The sequence below is a fragment of the Aspergillus foveolatus genome (genome assembly GCF_047715535.1).
Source record: "Aspergillus foveolatus strain CBS 279.81 unplaced genomic scaffold BDW70scaffold_8, whole genome shotgun sequence".
Lineage (NCBI taxonomy): Eukaryota > Fungi > Ascomycota > Eurotiomycetes > Eurotiales > Aspergillaceae > Aspergillus > Aspergillus foveolatus.
Window position 1 is genome coordinate 518,042 of NW_027396072.1, and position 13,540 is coordinate 531,581.

The 13,540-nt window shown below is 50.4% G+C and overlaps 4 protein-coding genes across 4 annotated transcripts; 1 reads left to right on the forward strand and 3 right to left on the reverse strand.

The window, feature by feature from the left end:
• Positions 1 to 474: 474 nt before the first annotated feature.
• Positions 475 to 2,672, reverse strand: BDW70DRAFT_117606 (uncharacterized protein). The gene is made up of 3 exons (XM_073734672.1): positions 2,434 to 2,672; positions 1,938 to 2,364; positions 475 to 1,883 (listed from the first exon to the last, which is right to left on the reverse strand). Exons 1-3 carry the CDS (start codon positions 2,500 to 2,502, stop codon positions 547 to 549), a joined length of 1,833 nt encoding a protein of 610 aa, XP_073598981.1. The 5' UTR covers positions 2,503 to 2,672; the 3' UTR covers positions 475 to 546.
• Positions 2,673 to 3,630: 958 nt separating this feature from the next.
• BDW70DRAFT_171675 (flavin-containing monooxygenase) lies at positions 3,631 to 5,609 on the reverse strand (the record flags this gene model as incomplete). The annotated part of the gene is made up of 7 exons (XM_073743281.1): positions 3,631 to 3,904; positions 3,940 to 4,093; positions 4,144 to 4,782; positions 4,850 to 5,168; positions 5,220 to 5,292; positions 5,372 to 5,471; positions 5,522 to 5,609. The coding sequence occupies 7 exons, from the start codon at positions 5,607 to 5,609 to the stop codon at positions 3,631 to 3,633; spliced, it is 1,647 nt and encodes a 548-aa protein (XP_073598982.1).
• A 1,744-nt stretch (positions 5,610 to 7,353) lies between these two features.
• Positions 7,354 to 10,288, forward strand: BDW70DRAFT_117618 (putative DUF21 and CBS domain protein (Mam3)). The gene is made up of 4 exons (XM_073734673.1): positions 7,354 to 7,719; positions 7,794 to 8,010; positions 8,068 to 8,737; positions 8,797 to 10,288. Exons 1-4 carry the CDS (start codon positions 7,456 to 7,458, stop codon positions 9,797 to 9,799), a joined length of 2,154 nt encoding a protein of 717 aa, XP_073598983.1. The 5' UTR covers positions 7,354 to 7,455; the 3' UTR covers positions 9,800 to 10,288.
• A 1-nt stretch (position 10,289) lies between these two features.
• On the reverse strand, positions 10,290 to 12,566 carry BDW70DRAFT_117622 (putative C2H2 finger domain protein). Its single transcript, XM_073734674.1, has 4 exons — positions 12,332 to 12,566; positions 11,807 to 12,248; positions 10,544 to 11,744; positions 10,290 to 10,481 (listed from the first exon to the last, which is right to left on the reverse strand). Exons 2-4 carry the CDS (start codon positions 11,893 to 11,895, stop codon positions 10,464 to 10,466), a joined length of 1,308 nt encoding a protein of 435 aa, XP_073598984.1. The 5' UTR covers positions 11,896 to 12,248; positions 12,332 to 12,566; the 3' UTR covers positions 10,290 to 10,463.
• Positions 12,567 to 13,540: the final 974 nt, after the last annotated feature.

The following is a 13,540-nucleotide window of genomic DNA, read 5'->3' on the forward strand; positions in this document are numbered from 1 at the left end:
CCTTCTGCCAGTCACGGTGGCATTCACGCGAGACACTGCCAAGGTTTTAACCCAGAATTAGGTGTCAATAAAAGATAAACGACATTTCGTGCAAGTCATCAAGTTAACTCTCATCAGATGCCCAACAGGACAACGAAGAGAGGATCAGGGTGAAGTTGTTGAATCTGGAGAGTTGTCAGGAATCCCAACTATTGCGGCCGGCGCGGCCCAATCGGGGACGTCAGATAACGACAATATAAAAGGCGGTCAACTATTACTATGGCCTTAAATAATCATAACTACAAGGACAGTGAACGTACAAAAAGAAATTTGAGATTATTGATTCTATATGGAATCATAAATAATGCAAAAGTCTGCTTCGCTCACATTGACAACCCAATGCACCAAAACTTTCAACATTAAACGGGATAGATTGAGAGTGTTCCAGACACTGATTCATTCGTAAAACACAGAAGATAGAACCTGCTCTTCCGAATGCTTCGTTAACATGTACTACAGCGTCGGCAGGTATGGAATGGCATCGCCCATCCATACCATCGTGAAAAGCTAGTAGTAGTAATTTGGGTGACGGGGTGGTTGAGGGTTGTATGTTGGCGAAGTATATGCCTGTCCCGGACGATGCTCACTCCCGTATTCAGAAGCTGCTTCAGGTTGTGTTGCAGCACCATTACTAGCGGGGCCACTGAAGGGTATATATTCATCTTGTGCCCTGGGAGGCACTCGGGTGCTTATGGGAGTGAGTGTTCTAACGGGTTGTTCGTCATTTGAGTATGCCGGTGAACCACGATTCGTGGCTTGGGTTCCTGGAGTAAACGAGCGCGGCGGGCGAGCAGACTGCGGGGACGAGCGAGAGTTGTAAGCATTGGAAGGAGCGTATGCTCGCATAGGACCGTCAACATTGGTCACAGCAGAGCTCGGCGTTTTTGTGCGTGAGTAAGGATCGGCGGGAATGTCATAGGGACGGAAAGAACTGGCGGAGGACAGATCACTGTGGCCCTCGGGACTGTATAGATCCTGCCTCCCCGGAGTACCCATACGACCGGGAGGCCCGCGGTTATAATAAGGTGCGGGGGTAAAGTTTGAGCGAGAAACAGGAGTTTGGGTGCGCCCAGTGATCATAGAGGCGTCACTCGGAAGGGGAGGGACTGGAGGAGCTGGGGACGGTTGACGATCCAGTGGACTGTATGCCGAAACCGCAGAGGTTGCGGAGAACGTGGCAGGATCGGAATAGGCTGACGATTGTGTTACTGTCCGACTCAGATCTGGTTCCTCAGGGAAGGTAGCCACATTGGGAAGAGTGGGCTCGCGCTCTTGCGGTGCTGCCGTTGGTGGGCGCGATGTATATGCTGGTAAGGTAGCCAGAGTCGCCTGCGTAGTACTGCGCGAAAGAGTCGAGACTATGGGAGCCTTGTCCTCATCTCCAAGTACCGGTAACGTGGGCTGCCGGCCAGGGGTGAGATTTGGATTCGTAGGAGAACGTTCTTGCAAAGCGACACCCTTTGCCAGAGCTTTATTCACCTTGGTCCGAACGATGCGCTTGAGTCGGGTGTTGATCTTTCGACGACAATAAGCCTTCAGTGTCCCATCTTCGGCGGGGATGTGGTGAAAAAGAAAGAGCAGGTAGAGAATGATTGCAATCACCAGCTTGATGATAGACAACACCCAAACTACAACAGTAAAGACCATACCGGCCAAGACTAGGGCACGTAGGTTGTTCTCTTCGGCAAGGATTTTGACATTGTCGAAGAATTGTAAGATACCGGCCTTATCTTCTTCAACTGCATTTTCTCCTCCGGGAAGCAAATCCATTCGCATCACTGAATAAAGTGTGATACCGTTGACTACTTGGCGCGGGCCGTCGGCAAGCACTGTGTTCATCCAGCCTGGACATGGTCAGCATAGGCCGCTAGAAAACACATTGGGCTGGCATTTCTCACTTTCAAAGGCAAAGTATGTAAACAAGGCGACATATTCGGCTCCCTTTCTATTCTTAGTGAGCTCGCCGAACACCAAAAATCTCCTCCAGCCACGGCCATGATGTCCGAAGCGAATACTCTGCACTCGAGCAGCGAGCGAGTTCAAATAACATTGCGCAACACTCCCAGAACGTATCGCACGGATAGCATGAATCCATCTCCAGGCCAGAAGCGCAAAGGATAGGAGGATGCAGACGGCGAAGATCCATCGCGAATATTTGAATGGAATGGCAGGCTCGATTTGTCCTGCCCACCGGGAAAAGGCTAGAAGGGTCACGGCAGTGAAAGTATCAACTGCATAGACCGCGAGAGATACCAGCAGGAAGACGAATAAAAAGAAATAAGAGAACGGCGATAGACAGGATTCCGACTTGAAATCATCTAGGTTCTAAAAAGCGGCGTATGTCAGTAACCATGGTCCATATCACTGCAGACGCTTGAGAATGTCCCGGCGTACCATATAATCCCATTGTTCCTCTAAAGCCACCGGAGCAGCATTCTTTTCTCGGTCGCCGCAGCAAGGCATTGCGTGTTACGGCCTGGTCCAGCCAGACACCGGTAGAGAGCGTATAGCGATCGATGCGAGTCGAGGTGATCGAATGACTTCGTCGGTCCAGCCGGACAAGTCACGATCACAACGGAGGATAATAGTAGAGAGCGAAAAGGGCCCAACCGGCTTTCTTCAGTGAGCTTGAGCGAGAGATCTAAATAAAGAGTGACAAGCAAACGAAGCCTGAAGAACAGCGGTTGGAGTTCTCAAAGGCGCATTGTCAACAGTTAAGCGCTGCGGCTAAGGTTTCAAGAAGGTGATAAGAAACCAGTCAAGGCTCAGATAGGCGCCATGCCCTGAAGGACGCTCAGCTGGTATCACAGATGATAACGCTTATGCCTTGACGCTGATGCTATGGAATGCAGATTGCAGAGAGCGCTTCGCCAAGCCAGGGGAAGGTTGGCGCGTAGGAATTCGGCAACACAGGCGATCCCTGGTGGGGAGGCAAATACTGGGGACTCTGAAACACGAGGGGAATGGTGGATCTGCGGGTCGATGAATTGTTCAACGAGCGACAAGAGGTGTTGGCCGCAAGGAATGAAGACTGGGAGAGCCTGAAAGAGTGGATGAGAAGCAGATAAAGTGCTGGCAAAGCAGACGAGCGGAGAACAGCGACGGAGGGAATTTCGGCTGAAACGAACACACACACACTGGGGTCACGGCTGATTGTTTGGACATTCGGAGTTTGGTCTAGCAATTTAGTCAGGGACTAGTTGGGCTTATCAGCCTGTCACACTTTCGATTGGCGGGGGACGGTAGGCCTGGCGGCCATTTTTGATAGAGCGTTCCATCGCTCGTACGCTATGGTTCCCCCTATTCATTCAGTTATGAGCAACGCCTCGGTGTTACGTTATTGAACACTGAATCTATGGTAGCCATAAAAAAGCGCTAAGAACAATTGTTCTCCCATCTCTGCAGTTGTACTTGTACCCCGCCCCGACCATGGTGGGCCGAATAGGTGACCTGCTAGTCTGGGCTTAGTCCTGCTTCAGCTCAGCCTTGTAAAACTCCACCTGCTCCACTGTTAATGATTTGAGGGTTATCATCAAAGTATAGTATCGCCTTGCAAGGCCCTCTAGTATCGCAAGTCCAGGGTTGATGATATTAGCAAGCTCGCACCAAACTCGTCCATCTAAGGAAGACACCACCGGCAACCGCCAGCATGCCTGCTATTGTCAACGCCAATGAGCGGTTGCTAATGTACGTTTCCTCGTGGACGTGCCCCAGATTCGTCACTTCTCCAGGCCTGACAGCGTCCTTCGCTGTGCCTTCGACCTCATAATCTGCCCAGCGGACTTGCGAAAGACTGCGCTGATAATCAATCACCGTCCCAGACCAGTTGTTGGTGATCTTGCCGTTCTCGGTCTTGTACCATGAACTGCAGTTCGCATCCGCAAGCTGCTTCTTGCCAACGCCTTTTGGAGCTCTATGTTGTACTTTCGTAGCGCACGGACGTTTGGCTTTATGACTAAGGTCTTGCCTTGGGTACGGGCTTGGAGGACTCTAGCGACTAGGGCATTGAGATACCGCGATTGCGCCTCGATCATCAGTATGACGGAGCTGTGGCCTACCCAGTGTCAGCATCGACGAGGTGCTGCCAGTGGCTGGAGCTCTTACCGAGGTTTGTATTCGGCCCATAAAACATTCCAAAGTTTGGCAGGTCCTCTACGGTGACTCCATAATAGGCAGAGGCACCGTCCTTCCAGATTTCAGTGAGTGGTCGGTTTTTTGACCCGTGGATCTCGATCGGACACATAAACTCTACGGTCTTGAACCCAGTCGCAAGGATGATCAGATCATACTCTTGCTGAGAGTCGCCTTCTACGGCAATCCCGGTCTCTGTGATGCGCAGGATACGCCTGGTCTCCAGATCCACGTTTTCTCGACCAAGTGCTGGGTAATAATCGTCTGTTATGATCAATCGTTTACATCCAGGGGCGTAATTCGGGGTGAGCTTGTCCCATAGCTCGGGCTTGTTCGCCAGCTGTGTCCGTAAGCGTTGCGCGGTGATGTTGCGGGCCAGCCGCGCGGTTTGGGACTGCGAGTCCCTGATAACCTCATGGAAGCTCTCACGGAAGTCCATAGCAAGGGAGCGTTTTCGGATACGCAGTGGGGGAAGGTACGTTAGCAGAGCTTGTTCGAGGGGCGATATGGCGGTATCAGATCGAGGGATTACCCAATTCGGATTTCTCTGGTATACGGTAAGATGCGAGGCAACTTTAGCCACTTCAGGGACAATCTGCGCAGCGGTCGCCCCTGGATGGAAATAGTTAGCATCCTAAGTAGCAGGCCACTATCGATTGGCCGACATTGGGAAATTCACCATTTCCGATGATAGCAATTCGCTTATTCTCGTAGTTATAGGTCCAATCCCATCGCGCCGAATGCATCATTTTTCCACGGAACTCCTTCAGTCCAGGGATATCTGGTTCACGGGGAAAGTTCAGCTGTCCAACAGCAGATATGAGGAAATCTGTGCTCAGGACATAGGAACGTGTGAACTGGTTGTCTTTGTCACCAGAAACTTTGGTGCTGACTTTCCATTTTTTCTCTTCCTCGCTCCATCGCGCCTCTGTGACCTCGGAATTGAAACGGACATACTTGTGTAGCCCATATTTCTCAGCAACATGGGTGAGATATGCCTGCTCATCCCGTCAACGTCTGCGGCCTTAACACGGCGCCCGTACACCTACCAAGAGCTCTTCTTGTCCAGGAAACTGCCGTGACCACTTGGTGGACTGTTCGAAGGAGTAGCTATACAAGATGCTCGTCACATTTCAACAGTTAATCGCAAGTCCTAGAAAAATAACGGATCAAGCTACCATCACAGCAACATCCGGGGTACTTATTGTCGCGCCAGGTCCCGCCCACTCCGCTGCTCTTTTCCAAAATTACAAAATTATGGCATTTGTTGCGCTTGATAAGGTCAATTGCCATGCACATCCCTATTGCCGTCAGCAGAGTTCTCGCAATACACGATCCAAGAGTCGCGTACCCGATATACCAGCGCCGATAATGACAACCGCAGCATTGGTGAAGTCCTTGTTTCCCGGGTTGGTATCGAGACGCAACTTCTCCTCCATCATTCATGCTTCGTAAATCTTAGGAACCGCTGTTGAGAGCTGAGGAATGGAGAAATGCCTTCGAGACCTTATGTGGAACAGAACTTTCAGAGTGCTGTTGAGGACCTAGGGACTGAATAAGAACTGCCTAGAACTTAGGAACTAAGAATAATGCTGTGAAAAGTAGGGAGAACGTTAACGTGCAGCTTTCCATATAAACCGTGCAGGGAGTTGGCACGGTTTGTGGTGGAAGGCGCTGGGTAGCATTGCAATCATGCAGCAGAAACCACGACCCTTAAAATGCTCGACTCTGCCGCAACCACCTCGGTAAAGAGTCATCCGCGTAGCCGCATAGGTTATGAAGGACTTCAGTGGGAATCTTGTTTCCTGCAGGTGAACTGATTGCGTGCCTCTCCGTTGGCTGAGTGCGGGGAATGATTACGTCCGAGGTAGTAGTATGGATGTTTGCGGAGAATCTCCCTCCAGGCGCCTTTGAAATTTGCTAAGCAAGGGACGCTATTAATCAGATTAATAGGCCATAGGTATGTTAGCTGCTTTTTTTATGCTGATTCTCGGGGAAATTGTCTTGTGGTGTTGGACCTGGGCAAATACTCACAGCCCTGACGCCTCTTCGCTGTACACAATTACCCCTATCAGATACCCAAACCAGATCATACGAATGATTATCCTCGTTCGTTCAGGAACACCTGAGCTTTTTCATGAGAAACGTCAAGCGGTCGAACGCCCGGCACACTCGATTCCATCCCTAAGCACCTCGCATCTTCATCCTAGGTGGGCGCATCCATATCTAGCGTCGGCTCCCTAAAAGCTCAGAGGGACTCTGGCCTTGAAGCTTGGAGAACATTTTCCCAGGGTAGAACGTTGCCGCACTTAATCGACTTATGGGCGTGCAGAGAAAGTACTGGAGATATACACTATGCCCGGAGGGCACATCCTGCTCAAGTACATAGGCTGCGTGCTCGTCTCGAGGGCATTGGCACACTTATCATTTTCCTTGTCCTGAAATTTGGAAAAGCGCGTCTATGGCTTGGCCCGTTTCCAGATTCTGGGGACACGTCTAAACACCGACGCTGTTGGACATGGTGCAAAATTCAACTGAGGTCTCTCATGAAGATGGCCATTGATTCATAAAAGGAAACGGACTGTGTGCATCCACCTTCGAGATATGACAGTACTATTCAGAGTTCAGACTGAGAAGTAAAGAGTACACTCAACTGATTACAGTCAGCGTCGTTCAATGCTAGCTAGCATTTCACTTAATCTTTCCCGTCGTTCAGCTGCAGAACTAATTTCGGTCCCTAGCCGGCCTGTGCATCAATATGTCCGCATACTTCGGACAGCGAGACAAACGGGATATTTCATCTTATCATCTGATAGGTACTCCTGATCAGAAATGTAGGTAATAAACCTAGCGACTCGGTCAAGATGTGCGTATTGAACTCGTTGCCCTAGAGCTGACGAAAGGATGCGCTAAGCGGATTAGGTATAGCGGATACAGCCTGTGGACAATCCCCCTTGACTTCTGCCGATCCGGTCCTGGGAAGCTTCGTTGTCGAAGGCATTCACTTTCACGATTAATCGAGAGAATCACCCCTAGGCACCTAGAAATCCAATTACTGCTCCTAAGTGTCTCTCTGAATTAACATCTTCCTTCGTTGCATTGGCGGGCGTCAATCATTGAGCACCAGTAACGTCATTTCACAGACACGGTCAAGCTACACTAATTGGATTACGCCACTCCTAGCTTAGCCTCAACTAGCGGAGCTCCAGAATGTCCCTCGACTCCTCCGTCTGAATCCGTCCGCGGTCCTTTTTCTTTCCTTTCTTTCCTTCCCCTTCATCGGTAATGGCCATACCTGCCCATCGCTCCCTGGCCTTACGGCCTATTGTCTTGGGCCTGGGCAAACTCCTCGCGCTCTCTTTCTCGCACATCTCGCTCGTTTCTGCCGCTCCAACCTCCCAGTTCCTTGCTCCCCGTCACGGTGCTCATGCCGAAACTCATGCGCTACCAGCTAATGATGCCACTCTATGGCTGTATCTGGGAGTGGCCGCTGCCCTCGTGCTGGCAGGCGGTGCATTTGCTGGGTTGACAATTGCTCTAATGGGTCAGGTATGATCACTTGACTCCAGACTCCTAGTCGGAAAGTCCGCCGCTAATTATCCGATCTTATCGATAACCCACAGGATGAAGTATATCTACAAGTCATTAAGACATCGGGCGATAGCCCATCCGAACGAAAAAACGCAGCCAGCGTCCTGCGACTGTTGAAGCGTGGCAAGCACTGGGTGCTGGTGACCCTGTTGCTCAGCAATGTGATAACAAACGAAACCCTCCCTATCATCCTTGACCGATCGCTCGGCGGAGGTTGGCCGGCCGTTCTAGGCAGTACAGTGTTAATTGGTATTGGACCTGTCCAGTCTCGCATAATATGATCTAACCCAATCTCAATGCTCTCAGTCATCTTCGGTGAAATCGTCCCTCAATCAATTTGCGTCCGTTACGGCCTTCCTATCGGTGCCTGGATGGCCCCCTGCGTCTTGGGCCTGATGTATCTAATGGCTCCCGTCGCCTGGCCTGTTGCAAAATTGCTGGACAGATTGCTAGGGGAGGACCATGGGACGATCTACAAGAAGGCGGGGCTAAAAACCCTTGTCACGCTTCACAAGACACTCGGCGAGGCGGGCGAACAGCTCAACTCCGACGAAGTCACTATTATCAGCGCTGTTCTGGATCTCAAGGAGAAGTCTGTTGGCACTATTATGACTCCGATGGAGGATGTTTTCACTATGTCGGCTGATACCGTATTGGACGAGCCGACCATGGACCTCATTCTCTCGCAAGGATATTCCCGAATTCCTATACACTCTCCCGAGAACCCTAGGAATTTTATCGGTATGCTCCTAGTTAAGATGCTCATTACATATGACCCAGAGGATTGTAAGCCCGTCAGTTATTTTGCCTTGGCGACCTTGCCGGAAACACGTCCGGAGACAAGTTGCTTAGATATTGTCAACTTTTTTCAAGAAGGAAAGTCTCACATGGTTCTCGTCTCGGAATTTCCCGGTGAGGATCGTGGCGCCCTTGGAGTGGTCACCTTGGAAGATGTGATCGAAGAACTGATTGGCGAGTATGTACCTGAATCTGCCAGGGCGATAGAAATTTCAAGACTGATTCGTTGTCTTGCAGAGAAATTATTGATGAATCGGATGTCTTTGTGGATGTGCACAAGGCAATTCGGCGTATGAATCCTGCGCCTTATTCCCGCGTTCCCAAAGGCCGTTTCGTCGAGGATCCTCCAGCCCTATCCAGCCAAGGGCCTTTAGTGGACTTGGGCGGTGATTCTCCAGCAACTACCGGTCAGGCCGCCACCCGTCGTCGAAGCTCTGTAGAGGCACCCTTAGCACGCTTTCAACTCCGTCGGTCGCAAGGAGACAAGGAGAGACATTCGATGGATGCTCTTGTCACACGTCTCGGTTCAACCGATGAGCTTCGCGAACACCTGAAACACCTTGGCCCGTCCAATTTAGCCAGCCGGCCCCGTCAAACACGTTATCAGAGTGTCAAGATCAAACGTTCGAGTATATCGTCTCCGGCACCCTCGGGGCAGACGGACATTGATTCTATGGTTGAGCATGCCCGTCACCCGTCGTCCGGTCTAACAGCTACCTCTGACGCAACTGCGTTGAAGCCAAGTGGACTGAATCCCAGGGATGGTGCTCATGCTGTACTCATGAACAGCACCAGTCAGAAGTCGCCGGAACCTCTGGTTAAGACCGGCCCGACGCTGTCAATCCCAGAACCTGTTAATGAAGAACAAGATAGTGCGCCACGATCCGCTAATAGCCGACGCACCGGTTCTGCAGGTTCGGACGTAGATCCCACGTACAGCAGCAGCTACTTCCATCGAGGCCCTGCCCGCAGTGGAAGTATCACCGAACACATAGTCGATGTCAACGGCATTCGAAAGGTTGTCCTCCATACCACAAGCAGCAATAACTCTTCAGAAGGCGAGGGCCCGTCGTCAGTGCCCAAAACCAAGTTCCCAATCCGCCAGGGCAGCGAAATCATCGACCTGAACGATACCGACAGCGGTGCCACCGAGCAAACGAAGAAGAAGCGCCGCCATCGGAGACATAAAAAGAGCAAGGACTCCACTAATAGAGACGAGGAAACGCCGCTGCTACCTTAACCAAGGCCTTGCTTTGTTCTGTCCTCTTAATTATTTTCTTCTGCCGGTCGGAAACTACATTCTTGTCCCAGCATCCACGCCAGCATCCACGCCATGTGTCACTATTATTCCTATATGCATGCGAAGGGCGCTCTTTCAGCTAGTCGGCCATGGTCATATGCGCATCGGTTGTACTCCTTTGTTCATCATACATTATTATCAGCATATATTATTCTCTCACCTTCGTCCCCATTTAGCTAGACCGGCCATTTCCCTGTTCTTTGTCAATTTAATAATGAAGCGGCCTTGACTCGATTCCAGCTTTTCTTATCTTACCAACCAACAATGTATAACTTATGGCTTGTCCTTTCGCATACTTGTGGTGAAAATGCAGACCGTGTGATCCTTCTATCACGAGTGCAGACAATGTGATAATTTCTCAATCAATTGTGTAATGTACTACGGCTACTATACCAGCATGAGAGCTTTCTAATGCCCGGTGGTCCCGCCCACAGTAGTTTATAATTTGACGCCGACTCTATTTTAAATTGATTTTTGAGATCATGAATAATTCAATTTCGTTGAGCATCGTCAACTCATCAAGTCTTGCGATCTAACATGCAAGATAGCTGTAACTGCCCGAGCCAACTCCAAATTAAAGCCACTCCAGCCAGGATGCAAGAAATCACTGCAGCAAAGGATCCTAACATTGTTATTAGCTGGGTAAAAAATACAGGATAGAGGGAACGAGGGAAAATGGCATACCCTGAAGTGCTTTTGGTTGTTAGCGGCTCTGTTCACACGAGCTGTGTACCGCTGTTCTTGACGGATAGCACGAGTCCGTTCCTTTCGCTCGCTCTCGACAACGTTGCGCTTGTCGATGTCCGCGACTCCAATCATGCCCGTACCGCCGTTGGCACGAGTAACAAGGGCACGGTTGGCGTTGCGGCCACGGGGCTTCTCTTCCTCTTGGATCTCGCCATTCTCAATAGCGAGTTGGCGGGCGTAGCGCTCCTCCGCAGTGGGATAGTTGTGCAGATTCTGGCGGTAGTATCGCGCGAGCGAGCGGTGACCTGCGGTCCGGCCGGATGGGAGGTGGAGTTCGTATTCGGTTCTATAGACTGCAGGAGCGCTCTTCGCGTCTCCTTCTTCGTCATCATCATCCAACGATGAGGCGTCTGTTTCCCATCCGTCGTCTTCAGCGTCTGAGCCGGAGACTTTGACGCCGCCGTCGACCATTTCGACCGAATCGTCGTCGTTCTCGTCATCTGAGTAGGTGCTTCTGAAATCGTAGAACTGCCCGATCTCAATCTGTTCCGCCTCGCTCTCAAATGCTATCATGCAGTGGCCTTTGTCTTTCATGTGTGTCTTGATGCCGGCGGGGCTGTTTCGGATGACATGGCAATAGATACACTCGCTGTTCTCGTTTATTTTCCGGTAAAGGTATCGAATGAGACCTTCTAGATCTGCAAGGTATGTGCGTTCTGGGATGAACATGCCGTGGCTCTTGAACATGTGCTCGGTATTTTCTTCAATGCTCGTCGACTCGTTGTTGCAGAATAAGCAGCAAGAGGATGAATAAGAATCCGCATCGGCAATCTCCTCATCCTCATCTCCCTCCGCGATCGTCGCTTCCTTTAGACTCTCGGTGACAGCGGCTACATCGGCCTCGCGAGGCTTGTTGATGGGTTCTCCAAGTGAGAAGGTTGAGCTCATAACCGACGATGTATCATCGGCATTTTCTCTGTTCAGTCGCGCTTCACGAGCCTTATGCTTCGAGCTCTTCACATGATTCTGATAGGAATTTTCGCTGTAGAAGGTCTTTTGGCAGGCGACACAGGTTTTCTCGAAAGAGGCTTTGGCGGCCGCGGCGTTGGAGGAAGCTTTGGCGGCCAGAACCTTTTCGTTGAATATTTCTTGAGACACTGGGGGAAGAGACGCAACACGACGTTTCATATTGTACAGACTAGACAGGCAGAGAGTCAGCTTATTCTTTTGACAAATGCATGCGTCGCTAAAGAAACTTACTGCCAATCTGTGCGCATATGGTCGCGCTGGCCATCGCTGCTGCGAAAGGCAACAAAGCAAGTGTTACAGGTGTATGGAAGGTCCGCCATTGTTTCAGTGAGTCTCTCGACTCTTTATAGTGTTATGGAGCAATGTCCTCGTTGAGGTGATGGACGTGGTGGTAGTGGTGGTTGCGGCGGTTGCAGCGGGGTGTGTGGGAAAGAGAGAAAAAGGATCTGACTCGCTAAGGGACGCAGCAGACTCAGCAACAAGAACGGTAGTTATACTGCTCTTTGTCGGCTTCAACTAGTGCCTATTGGGATCTGGAGCGTAGTAGTCGCCACCAAATCGAGTGAGTCTTGATAATCACTTTCGAGTCAGAGAGAAATTGAAATGCTCAGTAATCGTACCGCCGTTGCGATAGGCCAGCCATGACGTTTGCCCCTCTTTGTTTTCACTAGTCCTTTTACGGTTAGTCCATGGGCAGAAGCCACGTGATTACAATATCCAATCAAGAGAAACAGAAGTATATCTGAAAGCACCTACAAAGATTATGGGAAAACTCGAATAAGACATCGAGCTGTGATACCCCGGACGATCCTTCATCCTGGAACTGGTGACTCGACAAAGGACAAAATGTGTCTGCACCACGAAAGCCAAAGCCGATTCAGAGGAGATTATCTTAGAGCCGAGCAACGACACTAATGTTTCAATGAGCAGCGACACTCGAATGGCTACCCAAAACAGGATGTATTCTTAATCGAGGCTGCCAATATAGCTTGCAGAACCTTTCGAAACAACCAGTCTCTTTAGGCGTCTATAGTTCTCTGGGAATCTCCTGCATGTTTTGTATAGAGTCGCCCAATTCAAAGACAAGTATTTCGACCCCGCAGAGCCAAAAGTGGGAATAAAACGGAGATCGATGTATGAAGAATCTTAGCCTCAGCTGGAATGTTGACCAGGAGCATGGAAATCGGCTGCAAGAGAGGAAGTATCAACACCAATCTAAATTCAGAACATACCGGTCCTCTTCGATCAGAAATCTCAAAAAGAAGCATCCATCTTGTCCCCGCTGCTAGCAACCCCTAGCAACCATATCTGACGATGTCAACAGACTTGGAAAGATTGTGGCCATATGTGAAAGGCTCTCATTGCGTCCCTTAACGTCTTCGTCTGAGTTAGTCCAAATCCTGACCCTACCGCACCACCGCAGGCTCTCGCCATGCTTCACTGCCCAGTTCATGAAAAGGGAATCAACTGTGGAAGCCGATGACGGAGAAGTTTGATGGAGTGGTAGTCAGTAAATCCGGGCTGGCAACCTTGTGCAGCTTTCTGATAGAAAGCTACCTGGGACGCTTTTGCTAGAGTGGTCACCAAGAGCGGCCCTGGACCGGTTTCAGTGGTATTTGATCAGGAACAATGGGCCCCGTGACATGACTAGCACGCCGGGAGCGCGATATGTCCCGGGCCAGCGTAACGCCCCCAGAGTGAACTCCTGCAAGTGCGATTTGTTTTCTTCCGACGGTATCTGCTTCTCGCTTGTTACTAGGCTCTGACCCTTTCTGGTCCCCCTGCATACAGTAGAATCCAGCTTCTCTTAGATGTATCTTTCTGGTTTAGCTCTAGTAAGTATCGATCCACAATGACGTTGACCAAATCGACAGACGGGAAACTTGGCTTCTCGTGTTTGCTGACAAGTAGTGTCGGATGTTGATGTCCTGCGAAGTATGAAGTTTAGAGGCACACAGTTGGACG